This window comes from Tenrec ecaudatus, chromosome 12 (genome assembly GCF_050624435.1).
Source record: "Tenrec ecaudatus isolate mTenEca1 chromosome 12, mTenEca1.hap1, whole genome shotgun sequence".
NCBI classification, from domain to species: domain Eukaryota; kingdom Metazoa; phylum Chordata; class Mammalia; order Afrosoricida; family Tenrecidae; genus Tenrec; species Tenrec ecaudatus.
The window spans coordinates 13,113,509-13,135,051 of NC_134541.1; the positions used below are offsets into that span (position 1 = coordinate 13,113,509).

The 21,543-nt window shown below is 53.4% G+C and overlaps 1 protein-coding gene across 1 annotated transcript in view; it reads right to left on the reverse strand.

Annotated features, from left to right (window-relative positions):
* SLC9A8 (solute carrier family 9 member A8) overlaps window positions 1-21,543 on the reverse strand; it is a 56,772-nt gene that overhangs the window by 7,983 nt on the left and 27,246 nt on the right. Inside the window, exons 6-12 of the mRNA XM_075528576.1 lie at window positions 21,195-21,296; window positions 20,078-20,112; window positions 19,041-19,184; window positions 11,748-11,886; window positions 10,356-10,461; window positions 4,826-4,942; window positions 2,348-2,430 (exon numbers count right to left, since the gene is read on the reverse strand). Coding sequence (XP_075384691.1) covers window positions 2,348-2,430; window positions 4,826-4,942; window positions 10,356-10,461; window positions 11,748-11,886; window positions 19,041-19,184; window positions 20,078-20,112; window positions 21,195-21,296 — 726 coding nt within the window. The remainder of the gene's footprint in view (window positions 1-2,347; window positions 2,431-4,825; window positions 4,943-10,355; window positions 10,462-11,747; window positions 11,887-19,040; window positions 19,185-20,077; window positions 20,113-21,194; window positions 21,297-21,543) is intronic.

Genomic DNA, 21,543 nt, shown 5'->3' on the forward strand with positions numbered 1-21,543 from the left:
ACTCGTAACCCCTCTCCCAGGGGCTATGGCTCTAGTCCGGAAGCCTGTCTGCTGTCACGCTGTGGGACAGCATGAGTGTAGGGGTGTGTGTTTTAAGCCAACCACCTTTGAGCTATTAGGTAGAGAGAAGGCAGCAGAGATGGGGAAAAAGGGCACGCTCCAGGGAGCAGGGATCACAAGAGGCGAGGGCTTTCCCCCAGAGCCAACGGAGAGAAAGCTTTCCAAGGTTGGTGCCCTGGTTTCAGACGTCTGGTCCCTCCAGGGAGGGACGGCGTCTGTCTGAGGCCCCACTGTGGAGATTCTGCGAGAGCAGCCCCTGAGGACGACCGAGAAAGGCTTAGCAAGAGAAGGCTTCAGGTCAAGTTTCATGCAGATGATCCAAGGGGATTCTTAAGGACCATTAAATTAATCCTCCTTCGTTTCTCTGACGGGGACCATTTGAGAAGCCTCATGTGCCTGTGCGCGCTCTCTGGGCATGGATGGAGCGGGCTTGGCTGCCTGGGGAGACCTAGTGAGTAACAATCTGTGACGTCTCTGCCTGCGGCTGTGCGGAGCGCTGTGCAGACACCATCTTGTGAATTTCAATCCCCGCAGCGCTCTCAGGAAGCTATGTATGCTTGTCCCCAGTTGATAGACAAAGACTGGAGATGGACGTGAAGTTTCCTTTCAGGACGGCCCAGGCAGGAAGTGGCTCAGACCCAGAGCCCACACTGCTGCCCGCGGTGCCACTGGTGCGACGAGGAGTGGACGAGTCACTGTTGGGTTTACTTTCCTCCCAGCCCCAGGCTGAGACGCCCTGGAACCCAAGCCCACACCCAAGTTTCTGGAATGGCTACCTGGGGCTCCTCCCACCCTGGGACCCCTCTGAAGACCATGACACTTGCTGCGGGTGGCTCATCCCGAAACCTGAGTTTGGAGGACAGACAGAGAATGGGGACAACTGACAAGGAGCTGTTGGGGACTGAGGGGGGGATGTGTCCAGATTTTCCTCAGGATTTCTTGCTTTTCCCTGCTTCAGGCTGCCCACACCCCCACAGGTCGGCCTCGCTGTCTGTTGTGGTCGGTACAACACGGTTCCTTCCAAGAGTCGGGTCTGCTCACGGGGCCGGGGCCCTAAGAGCCGACTGAGGATGAATGACGATATCTTGGCAAGACAAGGTGCGCCTCTGAGCCACTGTCACCCAGGCAGTTCTCACTCACAGCCGCCTGCCCTGCCAGCACCTGCAATCTGCAGAGGGTCTGAAGGGAAAGTAGATCCCAAGGAGATCCAGGAGAAAGGGAGGCTCTGCAGCCATGTGTCAACAGCAGGGACAGAGCTGGGAGGCAGTAAAAAGGAGGCTGAGGGAGGAACGCAGACCAGAGGCCTGCGCACACCACAATCAACAGCCATTCCGGGGGGCCTCGGGCCAATAAGATGCCAGAGAGCCCAGGCAGGGCCTCATTCATTTTCTCTCCATCCCAGTCCCCAGACACGTTTCTCTACTGCCAATGCGACTCCTTGTCCCTTCTCAAAGGTCTACTTTAATCCTGTCTGTTCCCGCACCCCCCAGTCCACTTAGAACACTGTCTCCCAGACTTTGATCATGAGAGGCATCTGAGCAGAGATTCCAGGGGGTCCTTCTGGCTCGACCCCCTGCCAACAATTTGCCTTTCCACCCCAGAGAGAGGGAGCCAGAAGCAACACTTTAACAAGGCCCCCAGGTGGTTCTGACGTGTGTGTGTGTGTGTGTGTGTGTTCAGTTACAATGATCATTCCGATTCAGTCTTTCCGGAGTGGGAAGGTCTGTCTCTGGGATGAGTCCCCTGGGTGGGTCTGGGGTGCAGGCAAGGGCCTGCCAGTCTTCACTGTCAACACGTGCCCAAGGTCACATGGAGACGCACTGAGGGGGGCAGGGGAGCAGAGCAGTGAAAACCAAGCGAGCTCATTATGAGTTGTCCCAAAGGGTGGGAAAGCGCGATCTGTCCCACAGTTGGCGGTTTTGCGCAGACGCATTATCTTTGTTTCTGTGCATGATTCTCTGACATGAGATGACCCATGACAAGACTCATCTAACATGAAAACACAGGAGGCGTGCACACATCAAAGCAGATCCCAACGTACCAGCACACTGGAAAATTAAAAGCCAACAAGAATCCTTTCCGAGGGCTCTCCGTTCACTCATTCCCTTCTTCCCCTCCCCTCCACGTTTATATGTGTATGATCCCCCCCAACAAACTCAGGTTGAGCAGAAGGTCTATGTATCTGTTGACTCTGAACAGGAAGCAGTTACAGAAATGAATCAAGAACATGTGATTATCAACCTACAAGTAAGTAATTTAAATAAAAAAAAACAAGGCAAATACTTACTATGCACCAGATGACAAAGGAAATTTCAAACTTGTGAGGGAAACTGAAAATGGACAGGCCAAGAAAGGCGAACACACACGTTTCTGAAACAAAGAATATGTATTATGCAGACCCTGCCACCTGTGCCACCCCCCCACCCCCCAAATAGGGCATGACGTTGTTAAGCAGGTAAGCATTCCGAAGGAAGTTGGAATCCACCACAACACTTGGCTTATTTTCTGAAAATCTTGCAACCAGTGTACTGGGACCCTCTCCTCTGCTCTTTAGAACCTCCTGGCTGAAGGCGACTTAGGTAAGCAAATGCCAGCTGCCCAGGGAAGATGGCGGCGACAGCGATCTGCCCATTGAGGGCTGTTACCAGCTTTCTTGCCAGTCGGAGTGCGCAGTGAGGGAAGACACACGCCTGCCAGGCTCAGAGCGGGGCTCCCGCCCAGGAGTGACATGAATGTAACTTTCTGGAGGAGCGAACATGTCCAGTTCTTGGCTCGGGCTGCAAGCGACAGTCTGGTGGATTCCACTTTGCTGTAGGAGTCACAGGTGGATTTTAAGAAGCGCACCTTGTACGTTTCTGATGCCACGCTCCCTGCTCAAATGGTGACATCCTAAGTAACTAGAGAGGGGCAAAGATCGCATTTTAAAGTAGGCCATCACCATAAAACGGTAAAGCGGCTGTTTTGCAAATGTCTGTCTTTTTAACGAGGAGCCGTGATGGCACTGTTAATTAGGGTCACGGGTTGGGCTAACTGTGACCAAGGTCAGCAGTCAGAAACTACCAGGCGCTCTGCGGTGCAAACAGGCGGCTTTCTGTTCCCACACCGAGTCACAGTCTCGGAACCTGTCCCACCGGGTGCCTGGGAGTCCGACTGACTGGACAGCAGTGAGTCCTTTGAACCAAAGTGCAGACGCTGGACCACGAACTCCCGTCTCTCCCTGAGCTTGTCTCTTAGCTAATACATGTGTCTGAGCACTGTCAGAGGGGCCGTAGGGGTTTCCCAGGAGGCGTCTCTACGCCCTGGACAATTTACCCATCCTCAGTGAAAGGACTTTCAGCTTGTGCCTGGTTCTGCTATCACCACCACAAGTAGCTCAGACCAAGGGAAGATTCCTGATGGGGGGAGTTGGGGTGAAAGAGCCAGTTCAGACAGATGGTACCAAGAACCTCCCACCTGCCCGATTCGGGATGGTGCCAGCACACACTCCCATCCGCACGACCCGCTGTGCACACACCCTGGCGGGAGGGGATATCGTCAAACTCAGACTGCGCCAATCTGGTGGGTAAATGTCTGATGCACCTTTTGCTTTACATTCTTTTCATGGTGAGGGTCAGAATCGCTAGGCCTGGTTTGTTTCCTTCGTTCGTAATGTGTTTGCTGTGTTGAGATGCCCCACAGAACATGTCTGTGTGCAGAATCCAGTGGCCACGATGACATCTTCACCCATGCTCCTCGTCTGAGCGGTCTAAACCTCTCTCCTCCCAAGTGTCCTAGCTCGTCTTGCCAGTCGGATGTGGTCAATTTGATCCCCGAGAGACGTTCCTCAGAGAGCACAGTGCTCAAGGCAGACTTTGTTTAACTAGTTAGGCCAGACTTGTCTGGTTTACAAAGACACTGTCAAGGTTTCAGGTTTGGGGGCACCCTCCAGCTTCTGTGGCGCCAGAAAGTCTGAGTTCCATTAGCTGTGGCTTTCTGAGGGCCGTGCTCTGACGAGATACCCACGTGACCAGGCATGAAGAGACGGCTTCCAGCGGTGTCCCTTGGTTAGGGGACCGTGGGTAGGCAATTCGACTCCAACGCCTCAGCTTCCCTGTCTGCAGGTGGGGCCGAAACCTCTGTGTGGCCTGCCCCCTGGACACAACAGCAGGGAGCTAGCGCTTCAGAACTGGGCAGATCCCCCTGCGATGCCAGGGGACACTGATGCCCATAGCGAGGACCTAGTCACTTTGGGACCAGCTTAAAGAGACAGTGTGCGGGTGGCTCCTCCACGCCCAGGTCTGAACGAGGGAACAAGTGCCTGTGCACACGTGTGCGCAGGAGGGGAGTGCGCTCAGGTAACGGGGGTTCTCCAAGCTAGGCCCTTCAAGATGCTCTTGTGAACACAGGTAGGGCCTGTAGACAGGTTTGGGAAATGGTCTCACCAAGTCCTCAGAAAGGCACACGCACAACCTTCCCGCTGATAAACTCATTCCGCTTCAGTTAACCCAACGTTCCCCAGGCTTCTTTCTACCCCCACCCATAGACTACATTTTTTGGGATTGTTACTCTACCACTCGAAAAATGCACGCACCTCAAATGTTCCTAACTTGTCGTTCTTCTTGGCTCTGGTCTTAGAACTGGAGGCGTCTGTCTACAGCCTCAGGGGTCACGGTTAAGAGGAGCAGACAGAGGACGAGAGTGAGGATTTCAGGTGCCTGCTAGAAGCCCTGGCTGACTCCTACGGGAGGCGAGGAGGGAAGGTGAGCCCCGCCGGGGCAGCACTCACCACACATGAAGGCCACACTCCGCAGGGTCTGCTGCATCAGGATCTGGGTGACCGGGGAGAGGTTGTGGTGTGTGTAGTGGGACATGACGATGCCGGAGAACAGGATGGCCATAATGCCTGGGGGGGACATGGGGACCAAGAGCACAGATGTGAACAGTAGGCCAGCACCATCACGAGGCACCAACTAACACCTCACCCTTCTTCACTCGGGGAGCAAGTGTTTTACAAACGTGAAGAAGGGACTGCGGCCTGTGGTTCTCCCGGGGGCTTCAGAGGAAGGTCCAGGGCCTCTCTCTGGCAGCTTCCTGGACGGCTGGGTGGCCCTGAACCGACCGACTGCCCCTCTCCAGTCCTGTCCTGTACTTCGCCAGAGAGGCTGGCACAGAGGGACGGACTGGCCACTTGCTCTGCTGCCCTAGGTGGTGGACGGGGATGAAGGCTCCTTGGTGGGCAGCCACCTGTGGGATTGGAGGCCTAAGGCTGACCAGTCTTATTTCTGTTTTTTTAAGAGATGCCAGAGTACGTTTCTCATGGGCCACCTCCCAGCTCTCAATGATAGCAGCCAGCTCAAGTGCTGGGATGTTCCTGGATAGATGCACACCCCCTCTGGGTGCTGAGTTGGGACCACGCTCTCACTTGTGCCCTGGACCTACTGGTGCTAGAAATGAACATCTAGCCAAGCACACACTATCACGCCCCCCAGGCCTGTCTGGAGGTTAGGGCACCTCTCAAGTTCTGGGGGTCAAAGGAGAGAGTCAGGGGCAGTCGTGGGTCCAGAAGTCTGAGGAACAGCTCCAGGGTCTGCCCTCCATGCCCTCCCCGAGCAGAGAAAACATCTCCATCCCCAATCCACCTTCTTCCACTGCAGCTGCCATGGAATAGGCCACCGACACCACAGAAGGGTCCCCGGGCAACCTGGGCATTTAAAAACTGTCCTGTTAGGAGGCATTCCTGACGTGTCTAGCTTTTGAAGAAGGCACAGTCACTCGGGCAAGCAGGCAACAACAGAGTCAAATGTTCAGCCTTCTGGAGGGGAGGAGGGTGGGAGTGCATCCTTGTCTCTAAAATAAACACACCCACCGACTCGGGCGACCCTGGACTCGGGCCCAGGGGGTTCCCAGACCAACTCTTTACGAGAATAGAAAGCCTTGTCTCTCTCTTTAGGGGTGACTGGTGGTTTAGAACTGCTGGCCCATCAGTTATCGGCCCAACCTGCAACCACTATGCCACCTTGTAACTTCTTTAACTTTATGTGTAAACTTATCTAAAGTCCCCTTCTAGTTGCCGTGTCACGACAGAAGCAGATGCCAACCACGACACGGTGTGCTTACCACTGCCTGCGCCACTCCCCGGGGGACCTGCCAGTCTCGTCCCAAGCTTCTGATGTCATGCACACTCATCCTCTGTCCCCACACGTCCTGTCCTCTGTCCTCCACTCGATAGCCACTGCCCGCCGGCCCCTGTGTTTATAAAGCGGTGTCTGCACAGGGCCAGGATGGAGTGGGGACACAGCGAGTCCTCTGAGCCAGGGGCAAAGTGGCCCTCACAGCCCCTTTATAAAGGACTCAGCCGGTACAACCTGAACAATGATTCTGAGAAGAGGCAACGCCTGCTGGGCAAGAATTCGGGAGATGATCGAGAATTTTCTGTTTTCTAAAATCGGGACATTTTCAGGGTGAAAGGCAGTGTTGCTAAGTTACTAAGCTAGAACGAAAGGGGCAACCAGGGCAGGTGCCCGAGGGGATGTGGTCACCCTGGTGGCACGCCAGGCACTGCTGCCCCTGCCGAGTCTTCCCCACACCAGTGCCTGTGCGCCTGCACACTAGGCTGGCACTTTCACGGGCTCTACTGTATAGGAAGAAGTGGTTAGGTCTGTTGCCGGAGGTCCTGTAGCCAAAGAGGCGGGGCTGGGACCCAGACCTGCGTCTGTCCGGTTCCACAGCCTCAGTTCATCACCACGGTGTCTCGAGCATGTGGTTTCAGGTGAGTGAGTCACAGGGAGGGGGTGCCCAGCCTCCTGTGACCATCAGAAGACGGGGGCAGGGGACACACAAAGGCAGCAAGAGCACCATGCTCTCCCATCTTTGTCCTCGTCCCTCTGGGAGCCTGCGTGCCTGTGTGCACTCCGGGGCGCCCCCAGCAGGTACAGCCACGGTCCCCAAGGAAAGGGACAGTCTCAGGACAGGACCAGCAACATGCTCTCGGTGGGCCTTCGCCACCAGATGTAGCTTCACCTCAGAGTTCAGAAAAACATGAAGTGACAAAAGTGAGGCTAGCCCAGTGACTCACAAGTAGATATATATGTGAGCACCACAACTCAGTACAGACAAAAGGGAACTGGATGCAGCTACTGAATGAAACTGCCCTGGCGATGACCTGGTTTGGGATTTAAGCCCAACAAAACCCTGAGGTGTACAGAGGGTGCTCACTTGCTTACTCACTCGCTCAGGGAGCGGAGACTGGCCAGCTGCCCTGGGCTCCCTGCGAGCGGGATCTGCCCACAGCGCCCCTGACGTGACGGAGGTGGTGAGACGTGGGAAGAGAACACCCAACCCCGTCATCTGAGCACCAGCTGGGCCTTCCACTTGGCCCATGAAGGACCCCATCCTGCCACAAGCAACAACAAAACCGGAAGAAGCGATGGAACAAGACAGTTTCCCCACACTAGCCACCACGCAGGGTTGCCTGGAGATGCCCAACAGAAGGGGACCCACCGGAACCCTGGAGGCTGAGGCTCAGGGAAGGGAAACCAACACAGAGCTGGGCGGTCTGTCTTGCTGAGACAGACTGAGGGATGGGTTCCAGCTGCAGGAGGCCAAGGCTGAGAAGAGCAAGCGAATCTCCCTGAACCTGTGAGCACTGAGTCCACACACGTGTGGGATAAAAATCCTGAGGAAGAGCCACTCAAAAGGAAATTGGCCAAGCAATTCCCCACACTCTGGTCTGGCAAAGGGAGTTTGTGTTCCCACAGCCTGTAATGACCTCGCAGGACACTGGGGCCAGGGGAGGGTCATCGGAAGGGCACAGTCACCGAGCAAGTCGGTGTAGAAGTCTTGGACTACTCTGGGCATGCCCAACAAAGCTAATAAATGAGCCCGGAGAGGATTCAACAGCTTCTAACAACAGAGACCAGAGCTCTCCAAAGGAACACAAGCAAATCTCGTGCTTAACAATCTAAAACTCCCAATCCAGTCTCTTCCAGGCACAGCACGGGGCCAGAGGATTTCCACGCACAAAAGCGCCAGGCTGGCCTCCTAGCTCACTTCATACACAAAAGTTGACTTGGAATGTTGTAAGAGCGACAGCCCTAAAAACCCCAGGAGAAAACATCGGAGGAAGTCTTTGTCGATGGGTCCCTAGAAACAGCACCAAGAGCCCGAGCCACACAAGAAAAACATGGGTGCGCTGGACGCCATCACATTTACAAACCAACCAACCTGTGAATCCAAGAGCATTATTGTCAAGCAATGAAAGGGGAGCCCACCGAAGAGGAGGACTCGTACAGGAGAGTACTTTCCAGAACTCTCAGGGCCCCACACCACAAAGCTCCAACATGGCCATTTAGAGCTGATGAAGCACTTGCACAGCCACTTCCACCAGGGAGGTGCACGAAGGGCCCACAAGCACAGGAGAAAAAGGCTCGACACCATCTGCGCTCAGGGAGACGTGAAACAAGCCCCCAGGGCAAGGCACTTCCCTCCCCCAGGGTGGCCCTTAGACAACAAAACTGAACACCAGTGCTGGCGCGGATGTGGAGAAACTGGGGACTGAGTATGCTGTGGAGCGCTAGGGTGCGACTGCAATGGGAGGACCTAGAGTGTCCACAGGAGAGGAGGGAGCAAACGACGGCGGCAGCAGTTTCAGGACTGGGCAAGAATGTATTCCATTTGACGAGAACTCCGTACAAGCATCAGCCGTCCACCCACCCAAGCAGCTCAACAAACCACCAACCGACCGTAACGAGAGGCACTCGGAAGCACAGTATCACGGCATTCCATCAGGACAGCTGGCTTACACAGAGGGGAAAAGCAGCGCCGGGAGGATGAGGAACATCGGCACTCCCTCGGACATTCCGGCCGGGGGGGATGAATGCCAAACGGCATAGGCCCTTTGGACCAGAGCTGGCAGTTTTTCCTTATCCTATGACCTAGCTACCTCACGCCTAGCATTTACTCCAGGCTACGGAAAACAAATGCACACATGTTCACAGCTGAAATCCGGAAATAACCCGAAGTCCACTGACTGGTGAAGGGGCGAGTGTCGCGGTATTTGAAAAATGTCTGTAACTAGAGGTACGTGCAAGAATACAAGTGAGTGAGAGGGATCAGATGCTGAGGCTGTGTGCTACAAGATTGCCATTTATCCGGCTTTGGGGAACGTGCAAACTACAGTAACTGAACACCGAGAAGTGGGGGTCAGGGCAGGTAGGGCTGAGATGCAGCACAGGGACAAGGGAATGTTTAGGGGAGGGAAATGTTTACCTCTTGACTGTGGTGGCAGTCACATGACTGTACCTGTGTCAGAAGTGCAACTTAGGATGAGTGCACTGACTGTAGGTAGATTAGCCCTCAACCAACTTTATATAAAATCGCATAGCAGAGATCAAAATCTCACTGCCCAGAACAAGGTTCTGCCCTGTGGTGTAGTAGGTTACGAGCCCACAAGGTAACCCCACTCAGCAGTGTGGGCCCTCCAGCTTGCTCTGCAGAGGAGGCTTTTCGCTCCGGTAAAGATTTACAGTCTTGGCAACCCACAGGGGCAGTTCTACCCCGTGACTGCACAGACTCACAGGAGTCACACTGACTCGATGGCAGTGAGTTTGGTTTCTTTTGTTGCTGTTCTTCACCGACGGGAAGGGGTCAAACATGGAAGGTCAGCTCCCTGTTCAGCGCGGCTCCCTCCCTCCCTGTTGGAGAAGAGTCCAAGCTCCACATCCCTTCTGTTTCAGGCCGCTGCCCTCACCACTCAACAAACCAGAGAAACTGTCGACTGTGGGCAGGAAGACTGAAGACCAGCTGAGCCAAGGCTGGCAAACAAGGGTGGGGTGAATGATTGGGGTGGGGTACCCAGGAACCATGACTCTTTGAGTGGCCCCTCCCTCCCCAGCCCCGATTTGGGTATCTTCGCTTGTCCTGTGCAAGGCCCTCAGTCCGCTGGGGAGCGGCGGCACTGGAGGGTGGAGTGGGGAAGCATGAACTAGCTGGAATGCCAGGTCCATCCCTTGCAGCTGTGACCACGGACCACTGACTTGGTCTCCCTGAACTTTGGGTTCCTCACTAGTAAAATAAGGACCTTCCCAGTCCCTCCCTCCTCAGACTGATGGGCGGGGGTGGGAGTGTCGTCAATGACAGACACGGTTTTGAATGTCTGGACCCCACCAGGCCTGAATCCAGATGCTTCCTTAAAGAGCCAACAGAGCCCCCTAAGGCTTAAGCTCTTCTGGGTCTCTGCTTCCTGGGACTAGAAACGGCCTGATAGAACCTCCTTCACCAGGCAGGACAACACCCCCCACCCCCCAACTGCCACTTACCCGAGAGGGAGATCCCTTCTGCGAGGCCATACGGAAGATACGCAAAAATGATCATCATGCCAAACTCCAAGGAGGGCGTCTTCCTCAGGTCAATGTGCTTCAACACGTGAATGCCGTGGTCAAGGAGAGAGACGCTAGGGACAGCTGACGAGAGACTACGGAGGGCACAGGACTGCTGCCTTCTGGTCTCCAGGGGAAACAGTGGGGACAGGAGGTGTCAGGACCCAAGATGATGGCTGAAAACGCGTCACCACCAGCTCTTCTTTGTTGGGAGCCTGACGCCACTCGGCAGGGACTCTGCTCTGGAGATGTCACCTCCTCAGTTAAAAATGGGGAGGGGGGATCAACTCCTTAGAAATGCTGGCTTGGAAACCGGGAGTGGACAGTCCCCCTGCCAGGCACCTGGCTTTCCTCAGCAGGAAGTCACTAGTGGGCACCCGCCAACCTGTTTCTAGAACTCTGGGGCTGGGGGCAGGGCACAAGGCCCCATCAAAGAGCCCTTTCCTGTTCTTGGAGACGGCCGCACGCAAGCCCTTGAAAGGAGAGAACAAGCCACTCGTTCAAGTGTCTTCTTCGCCTGCCCGCTGAATTCGCTTCATTCAAATAGGTGATCCTTTCCCTTCCTTTGAAAAGGGCAAGTAAAATAGGGTGGCAAATGCTGAACTGGAAACTGTCCTTTCCCCCCACCCCCCATTCTCCCATTCTGTTGATCGGTACTGTAAGAGAAGCTGTGAGCCAATTCAATAGCACCATTAGGCTTCTGGACAGCAAGGTTTTTGGGAAACGGAGCAGGATGGCACAGAGCCTCTTTTGGCCAAAGGCGGTGGCTCCCAGTTCCTATTGTAAGTGCGGGTCTGTCTCAGTGGGGTTGGCCTTAAGAGGGAGCCTCTCCCCTGCTCTAGCTGGGAAAGCTCCCAGGTTTGTTCAGTATCAAACTCGGCAAGTCAGTGGGAAGGAGCTGCCTTTCCAAAGTTCCTTCTCCAGCCCTGCCAGATACCCACTTTGGTGTGATCACCATTTTCTCAACTTGACATTTTCGGAGAAAACTAACTCCCAATTTTCAGAGTGTGAAAGGGAGGGGCTGCCGTGGCCGTCGCATGACCGAGGTTCTCGGTCTGGGAACTGAGAGCCCCTCAGAACCAAGGTTGACAGCCAACAAGGCACACACTTTTAAAGCCGGGGAGAGTCCTTCACGTTAAACGAAGAAACTTTGAGTTTCCACTAACGTGTTCCAAAGCCAAAACCGAGCATACCACTCCCACTCTTCTCCGAGGAAAGCCCTGACCAGTCAGCCGGTCCAGGGACTGAAGGTGGCGAGTGGGGCACATGGGTCAAGGACCATCTACGCTGCCAGGCCTGTGTCCTGGTGGTTCTGTCACATGAAAAGGATATTAATGCGGAAATTAAGCCCGTGAGAGTGCCGAGAGCTGCCGAGCCGAAGAACATTTTGAGGAAGTAGCCAAGGGCTTGTAAAAACGTCTGCCACCCACTGACATCTGACATGTTTTTCCTGGTTAAGCCTTCAGCTGTGCTAGGAAGTCAAAAAGAGACAGGAGTTATGATGTTACAGAGATTGAGACCATTTCCTGTGAGTGTGTGTGTTCATTTATTTGTCCTGCCGGCCGGCTGGCTAGCCAGCCCCACAAGTAACTGCTCACCGACTGCACACAGCCACCGCCATTCCTGTTTGCTGGCTCAGAGACAGGCGCGCTGTGACTGCCCTCAGGGAGCGTCCCAGAGCCTCATTTGGGTGCCTAACAAGGCATGCACTGATGGCCACTGGGTGGCAGGCAAAGGGCTGTGCAGACACTGGTTCTCCCTCAAGCTGAAAGGGCGTCTTGATGGGCTAGGGGCTGGGTTTCAGCTCACGACAAGGCGGAGTGCCCCAGGCGATGAAATGAGGCGGCCAGGTAGAGGGCCCATCACATGCAGAGGAGAGCGGGCAGGGCCCCGCACATGGGGTGCACTCTGGAGCCCGTCAAGGACACGGGTCAGAGAAGTGGGGGTGGGTGGGGAGCGGGAGTCACAGCCGAGACAGTGGCAGGACACAGCTAGAGAAGCAGGCAGGGAGCAGCGGGTGTCTGGTGAACCAAGGTGAGGAGCAGGCCTTTCCTCTGCTGGCCCTGGGGAGTCCGTGCGTGTGCTCCGTGGAAGACACCTGGGAGAAAACCTGAAACAGAGGCTACAGCCTGAGGTCAGGTCTGAAGTGAGCTACTTGGAGAGGAGGGAGCTGGGACCCCAGCTAAGGGTGGCTCCGGGAGGCAGAAGAATGGACAGGACTTCCTTTTCATGACAGCAGAACACCTCTGAAAGGTCAGATGCCATTATGTTCCGTGGCTAGTTTTATCCTCAAAGAGAAAACCAGGACACCGTTCACATCAGGGGCTATGCTCATTAAATCTCCTCCGATCCAAGTCCCACCATGTTGCTTCCTCCAGTCCTGAGCTCTCTCCAGACACACATTTAGGCTTCTTAGAAACAGCCCTGGTAGTGCAGTGGTTTAGTGCTCTGCCACGAACCAAGAGGTCAGTGGTTCAAACCGCCAGCAGCACTGTGGGAAAGATTACAGCCTAGGGAACCCCGCTGGGGCAGTTCTACTCTGCCTATGGGATCTCTGTGAATCGGAAGGGATGCCATGCCAACCAACAGGTTAGTCTTCCTGTACGAGTAAGAAAATAAGGTGGGAAACACTGAACTGAAAGTTCCCCCCGCCACCCCAATTCTCTAAGAGAAGCTGTGAACCACTTCAATAGCACCTTTAGACTTTTAGGCAGAAAGGATGGGAAACAGACAGGACGGCACAAGGCCTCTTTTGGCCATCTTTACAACTAGCGGCTGGAGGCCGCGGCGTGCCCAGAAGCACCGGTGCCTGTTCCTACTGTGAGTGTGGGTACGTCTCGGTGGGGTTGGCCTTATGAGAGAGCCTCTCCCCTGCTCTGGCTGGGAAAGCTTCCAGGTTTTGTTTCAGCACCAACTGGGGCAGTTGTTAGAAGGAGCTGCATTTTCCAGTTTTGTCTGCGACCCTGCCAGATAGCCCCTCTGTACCCGAAAATACCCCCTCACCTTTTCCTCACAGTTCAGTCAATGCCACTTCCTCAGAAACCCCTGCCTGGACCCCTTTACACAGGCCGACCCCTTTCAGAGGGTCTGCTGCCCACTTTGCCCCTGCAGTGCCGCTGCTACAGAGCCCTTTGTGCTGGGCCAGCAGGGGCAGCATGCGGCCATCTGAGGGCAGGGGGCTAGGCCAGCCACAGGCAGCTGTCAAAGCAGCACACCATTGTCATCACGGTCCTGAGAAGTCCCGCCCAGAGCAAAACTGACCTTTCTGTACAATCTCCTCCTCTAGCCCTGGGACGACGTGCCGCACCATGAGGAATGCTGGCAGTCAGCATTCCAACTCTTAGGGAAAAATGCTTTCTTTTACTGGACCAGATCACCGTAGCACACAGGAATGCGGGCACAAGCCGGGGCTGGAGCTAGCAGTCTGAAAGTCAAGGTAGTGAAAGCAGAATCCAGCCTGAGCCGGGTCTGTGTCATTTTCCCACATTTTTCCCTCTGGGGTCTTGTTTGCTGCGCTTCCATCACCGCTCTTATTATGCCGGTCAATGGTCACAGTGACAAATCTAAGCTGGAAAGACTTTCTTTCACAAGTGAATGAAGACACAGGACAGGGCACTGTCCGCCACTTGGGATGGTGAAAACATGAAACTGGGATAGTGCACACACTCAGCTGCCAAAAAGGGGGAAACAATTTTTTATGAACTCTCAAGACCATGGCGGACTTGACCTTCTAACCAAGGAGAGCTGACACAGCTCCTCCCAGGGCTCCCTCTCTGCTGCTCAAGGCAAAAGGGAGACAGGTTCACACTCCCCCCACCCCACCGACCCTCAAGGCCCAGCTCAGGGGCCAACTGGTCTGTCCTTCACAGGGGTGTCTTTGCGTTGCAGCGTGTGTCTCAGCACTTGATTTCCTAGAGGCTGGGGTTCACAGTAGGAAAGCCTAACTCACTCCTTTTTGAGCCGTAATGTAAAATCAGTCTCCACTGAGTTCACTCTGACCTTTGAGCGGGCAGTGTGGAAAGCTTTGTCCACAGATCTCTGGGACCCCCTGGCCAGCCCAGATAGGGGCACGCTCACCTTCGGGGACTTGCCTGGGTGTTCGCTTGGCACCTCACCACCTTGTTTAGAGGACCCCAAACAAATCCTGTGTTTCTCTTCAGCAACAGTAGATGAATCTGCTGCTAATCACGATCTTGTCACAAATGTTCCTTGTTTTCTCTGCTCTATAATCAGCCATGTGGCCACCAACCCTCTGGACACCATGGTGGCTTCAGGCTGATGGCCTCCCTCATCAGGTGATCTCTCTCCCCCTTGTTTAAGACTTAGGACAAGGGGTATCTGTAAAATCCACTTGAAATTGGGTCTTTCTCTCTAAGAGTACAGCACCCAGCTCTTGCTTACTTCTCAATCAGCATCTTTCTCCAGCTTCAGTTTCTGTTCAAATCCACGTGGGGCTGAGTCCACGCCCTGTCCCCACCCTACTCCCACCCCCAGCAATATCTGGCACAACAAATGCATTGCCTTCACAAGTCACTTCTGACTCACAAGACCCCACAGGACAAGCTGAACTGCCCCTGGGGAGGGGTTCCAAGATGACAACACCTTTCTCCCTCAGAGCAGCTGGTGGACTGGAACTGCAGACCTTGAGGTCAGCAGCCAGACGCCTCGCCCACTACACCACCAGGTCTCGGAAGTCTGGCACACACACAGGGCCAAATGTTGATGGCTTGATGGCAGGCTGAGTGGCCTGGCTCATGGAGAGTTCAGGAGGCTGGGCTGGGTCTTAGGTTAGTGACATCCAACCCACTCTGTTACTAGCAGCAGTGATGGGAGTGGGGACTGGTCTTCAAAACCCAAACTAGCAATGACTCCTCCATTTTCACTGAAAAATATCTCCTAATCTCTAGCCTTTTTTTGTAGCAAAGGAGACCTGGGAAAATGTAGACATCCTCCTACCTCAGACAGATTTTTTTCTTTAAATAACTCAGAGACAAAGCAGCTGAGTTTCACTCTTAATATATAAAAATAGCTCAAGATGTCACCCCCAAATTGGGCAAAGTTCACAAATGTTCACTACGTGGAGCCAGGATGCGAGATGCAAGAGAAAAGCAGAAAGGGAAGCAGCCTTCAGCACGGACCTTAAATGAGAGAGACCAGCGCCGTGCAGCTTGGGCGAGGTTGGACGTGCACCGGGTGTGTTCACTTCTCAATGAAGGTACAGAAAAGACAATAATGGGGAACTGATTAAGTCAATCCACGAGAGGGAAATTTCAACAGCGGAATGGTGCCACCGACGAGCATTTTATCAATTCTGTGCAGCAGAAAAGAAAGTTACAGTCTGCTGTACGAGTGAGGTGGGGGGGGGGTGGATCCGCGGAGCTGATTCTGGCTCCGAGCAGCCTCATGTAACCTTAGGCTGTAAGCCTGACCCCGTTATTTGGAAGCTTCTCAGTTAGTTCACTTTAGGATAATACGCATTGAAAAAAAAAGAAGATGGAGAGGTCCCTGGGTTGGCATGTATATGTGTGTACATATTCTTATTCTGTACCATGTTCTGAGCCCAACAAAGGTAGAGATTTGAGAGATGAAGCATGTTTGTTGAGGAATCAAAAGTGCAGACCTGTGATTTCCTATGATGGGCAAGGAAGGCCCAGACAGACTGCGGCCTCCTGTGTCGCCTCACGGCTGGGACCAGTGTCCTCTGTGCGCATGAGATCTGTGCACAGGCTTGCTAGGAGTCAGCATCTCACAGCATCATACCGCCAGCCCTTTCCTCCCCACGGGAGCCACAGGTGGGTTGGAACCACAGACCTTTTGGTTAATTAACCACTGCCCTACCAGGGTGTGGGGGGAGGTCAGGTGCTTGCAGGCATCCTCTGTGAGGGCGGATCAGTTGCCAGACTGCAGTGAGCCCGCTCCTTGCAGTTAAGGAAATGGACAAGCCTGCTATCATCGATTTGGTTCCTGTAGGTAGGGCTTACATCCTACTGATAAATGGTTGCTATGGAGATCCAGGAAACAGATCAAACCGGCTCCCTGACATCCAGTTATGCTGCCATCCTGAATCTAGGATCCACCTATCTTGTCACATGTATACCCCCAATCCCTCCTCTTCCTATTAAGTGTATATCCCTAGATTGTCCCCCTCTGATTGCTGCATAACCTATAGTACAGCCCCTTCCTGTGACGTAAGTCTGTACCTGTAATTAATGAGCTTGCACGCCCCCAAAGGTATATAGGCCTGGGTTAGCAATAGAGACCTCTCTCTCGGCCCCTCCCTTGTCCTCTTTTCCCCTGTTCCCTTTCCCCTTGTCCTCCTCCTCTTCCCCCTCTCTCCATGTGGACCACCAAGTGGGGCTGAGGTGAGCATGCTACCATGAAATGTGTCTGACTCCATTATTTTAACATCTCTTTTCTCTCTCATGCTCTCTATGACTTTATTATATCTCAACCGCACAATTGTGCCTATCGGACCCGTGATTAGTGGTGGGGGGCTGGCACCCACACCTCAAACTACACCAGGGCTGAAGCATACATCTGCTTCAACCACACATGTATTTAAATAGATTCTCTGTGTAAATATGCCTTCTAGTAATGGATGATCTCTGGGTAGTGTGATTTTTAATTCCTGTTAATTTGCTTCTGAAGTTTGTTTTCTAAATTGTATGTGCAGAAAATACGTATTCCTTTCAGGATAACAAATGCCATTTCTGTACGTGTGACCATCAGGTTGGTGCTTCCGACCTGGCTTGGGTGGGTGAGTGGTGCCCCTACCCTGGTCTGCACAACTGCCGAGCACCCCTGGAAACGCAGCAACATTGGACAGGCTTTGGCCACAAGGGTGTAGTGTTCACAAAAGGCCACCAGGGGAAACAGAACCTGGGGCCACCACAGAAGAGGGCGGGGTGTCCAGCTGACTGCTGCTGGGGCCTTTTCACATAGTGTCATCCTTGACAATTCCTGCCTCACCTCTAATCCTCGGGAAGGAGACCCCTGTTTCCATTCTGGCCAAGGAGCTGGCCCAGGGCACACAGCTGTGAGACAGCACTGGACTCAGGTCAGTCTACTCTGAAGCTCGGGCCCTCAGCCGAAGGCCGCTGTGTGTCCCACAGTCCAGCTTTGAGGAGGTCACCAGTTCCCACAGGGTGAGTGTGCTCAACAGCGATCCCAGCACAGAGGCATCACAGTGGCACGGAGCGAGAGAGCAACTGTGGAAATGCGCTTCTCCAGCAGAAGCCCCTACCCCGGGCTCCGTGCCCCAACCATTGCCATCTCCGTTTGTTGGCATGGCTCTCTAGGTTGCTTGCCCACACAGGGCAGCAAGCAGTGCAAACAGAGTGCCAGAGAGTGGCTCTGTACCGCATAACCGCCCTTGAGAGGATCTCTGTCATTGAAGGTGAGTCATCAAACGGTCAGCGTTGGTCGGAAAAGGAAGCACATTTCTGATCCTGAAGGTTTACCATTTCCAGAGTCTCCTGAGAAGGTCCACACTAGTGGATATTAAGGCGGGGACACCTATTTACCCCCACTCTGTATGGTGCAGCTGTGACAACAGAGGCAGAGGCCAGAGCCAGGTGCTGGGTGGGGGGTGGGGTGGGCTGACTCCTGCTTTGGGCTACAACAGCGTTTCGTGTGGATTCCAACTCCTGGCGGCCTCGTGCGTGTCAGAGGAGGACTGTGCTCCAGGGGTGTTCAGTGGAGGGTTTCCCAGGAGCCGAGCACCAGGCCTTTCTTCTGCGACACCTCTGGGTGGACTAGAACCTCCAACTTCTAGGTCAGCAGCTGAGCACACCCACCGTCTGTCTGACCAAACTCTGATCCCTCAACCGGCTGCTGCTGCCCAGCGTCTGAGGAGCTGAAGAAAAACACCCCTTTCTGGGGCTCCCCCTAGACCATGCATCGGAGGCTCTCAGGGTGGACCTGGGAATGGTGCCCTCAACAAGCAGCCCAGGGAGTGCCAGTGAGAAGCCAGGTCCAGAAACCACAGCAACAAGGGACATCTCTCAAGGTGGCCTCTGCTCTCCTAATCACCCCTGGTCCCTGACAGCATTACTGGGGCAGGTCATGGCTCGGCAGGACAGGAGATCACAGACAGTAGTAGGTACATACTCTATCAATTTGAGCAAAGGGGTGGAGTCTAGCCTGTTAATCAGGTCGCAACCGGATGACCTCATTTGGGATAAATAACTCACGGGAGGTCAGACCCACTCTCCGCCGTCCCTTTCCTCTTACTGAGTCACTCGGAGAGCTGGTGGAGAGCTGTGCCCGTGCTGGGATGCTTCCACCGCCACCAGACCCACGAGACTGTCCACCCACCGGCCTGTGATCATCCTGCACTCGGCATCACTGCATGGCTGCGTGAGTCTAGAGGAATTTACGGGCTAGTATCAGACTTATGGCTAATATCAGACTCATCGACTTGATCTGGAGTGGGCTGGGATGTTTTCTCAACACACAATTGTTATTTTATAAAACTCTTTCTTATACATATATGAGTGTCCATGAAGTTGTTTCTCTAGTCACCCCAGATGAACACGCGGACAGACGGCGATAAACCAGTCCCCCAGGGGACAAGCTTTATCTTCTGGGAAGTATTTGCCCCTTTGTTTGAGACCCCACACTCACTTAGTCAGGACAATTGACACGGCATCGTTGAGAATGCTCTCCCCAAAAACCAGCATGTTGAGCACTGGGTCCACGTGAAGGGCGTTGAAAATCGCAATCGTAGCCACGGGATCGACAGCAGATATCAGGGAGCCAAACGCAAAGCTGGGGGCACAGAAAAGGCAGGGGGAGTTCTGTAGCCTGCATCACTTGGTCTAACTATCGAGAACAGTAAGGCCAGACACCGTGGTTATAAAACATAGCTGAAGAAGCTACAGAATAAGGTGTCCTTCTCTATGTGCAGTGCCCGCTCACTGACACTGTGGGTGAGATTGAACTGGGCCAACGGTGGGCTGGTGACCCCAGGCCGATTTCTCTGCTGCAGCCTGACCAACTGTGCACAACCACCGTCTATTAGGGAAGGCAGGGCCTGCACAGGGGCAGAGAAATGCTAGCTGGCTCACTCTCCCCTCGTCCAAGGCAAGTAATTCCTAGTTACGTGAGCCCTGAACATCTCCACCGTGGGCTCAACTCAATCTCACAGGAACAGGTCAAGCATGTGCTGTGTCGCCAGCCACCTGCTCCTGGATGATGCCCGGATGCCGGGGTGCCGCTACCCTCCATGGGGCTAGGAGCTCTCTTTTCCCCACAAGCTAGGCCCAGATATGCTCGGCTGCCTTTGGCTTTCCTTCCGGTCAATTTGTTCATATGTCAAAACAATCTCCCAGCACAAGCTCCAAAATTTATGTCCTTGGGAAAACAGAAATGGGATTATCAGAGGCTCATCCATCTCTTCAGGAAAGGGCACTAAGAATCTAGTTTCCAAGGGGCTGCTAGAGACTACGGAAAGACTTAAGGAAAGACCCCGGGGCTGAGCCCTGGGCCTTACCACCCAGCACTGTCCCAGCAGATAGACAGACAGAGATCGATAGGTATCAAGAGAATAGAGAAGTATGATTCTCCCCACCCCCTCGGTCCTCCCTCCACCCCCACCCAAGAGGCAGTACAGAGAAAATGCCCCAGTCTGAGAAGTAGGCACATGATCATGAAGACTTTACCTGTCAGTCATGTTGAGTTTAGAGATTACATCGGCCTGTAAAATAAAACACACGAACACGCACATTCAAAAAAACCCCAAAACTTCTTGGAGAACAGCCAAGAATATTAAAATACCCATTAGTGCCTTATTTCAAACTAATAAGGACATTAATCTTCAGTCCCCAGACCAGTTGGAAAATGAAGTCCCCAGGCTTATGCGTTTAAACGTGCGTTTCATCATCATCATCTGTCAAAAGGAGGGGAAAGAGTGCTACATTGTTTAAGCCCAATCAGCTGCCGTTTTCTTCTCTAACGTTTACTCCTATTTGCTACAAGGAGATGAGCAATGAAGAGGCCAGTTCCTTTTGTAGCCATATATCGAGGCACCAATAAAGGTGACAATCACAGGAATGGGCTTCAGGGGATACAACGCCAGGCCTGACGCACATAAGAAAAGCCTGCCGGCTGCCCAGATGCCAGAACCTCCGAGTCAGCGAATTTCCTGTCCTCGATGGTGAAGCTGAACCACCAGGCCTGGAGTCCCTTCAGGCACATTTGGTTACAGTGAGTTCAGACTCACTTGAATCCATGTACTGGGCATTTAGCGGACTGTGCTGGGAAGCGGCTTAGGAATGGCAGAAACCCTCAGAATCAAATCACACAGGTGGCCCGCCTAGCACCGAGTGGGCAGATTCAGAATCTTCTTTGGCTTTAAGAACATTTTACTACACTTGATCTCTGCCAAAAGGACGAGAAGCGATAATATACATTTTAATGAAAAAATTACAACAACAAAAAAGCCACATTTAACCCTGATTTGTTAACCTGACAAGTGATGTCCTAGTTTGAGAGGGTTTGTGATATACATTTGATTTCCAGCTTTTCCAACACTTTTGATACCACTGGTTTTCAATGAAGGTAAGAGATTTTTAGATAACAGAAAAGATTCCCTCAATTCCAGATGCCATAGTTCTGGTGGGAGCCTGAGAATCCATTCCCTTGTCTCTACTGTGGCTGGATCGCCTTCCAGGAGGGTATTTTAGCCCGACAGTGCAGCTCAGGCCCTGTGGCCAGCCAGCCTCTCCAGTAGGTGGACAACGCAGGATTGCTGAAGTTATTCAAAGCTGGCTTTCTTACCTGACCCAGGAAATAAATGCCCCCACCAACGACAAATGCAGAAATCGCTGTGCCAAAAACAGCAAACAGGGTGATGGAGCCAATGTTTTGGAAGAAGTTACCCTGTTTGAAAGAGAATAAAAAAAATCGTTGAAGAAGCTGGTTCAGTCGGCAAGATGAATGAACTGCTTCATGTCTGAGCACGGTGCAAATCCTCACCACAGTGTACATGTCAGTTAATTAACATGATGCCCCGTTAAAGAGCGTGTCAAGGGACGAAGGTTAGAGTGTACTGGAGACTTCTTTTTGCTGTCTAGGTGTTCGAATCGGTCTTCTGTTACACCGTTAGTATCACCATCAAATAGAATGG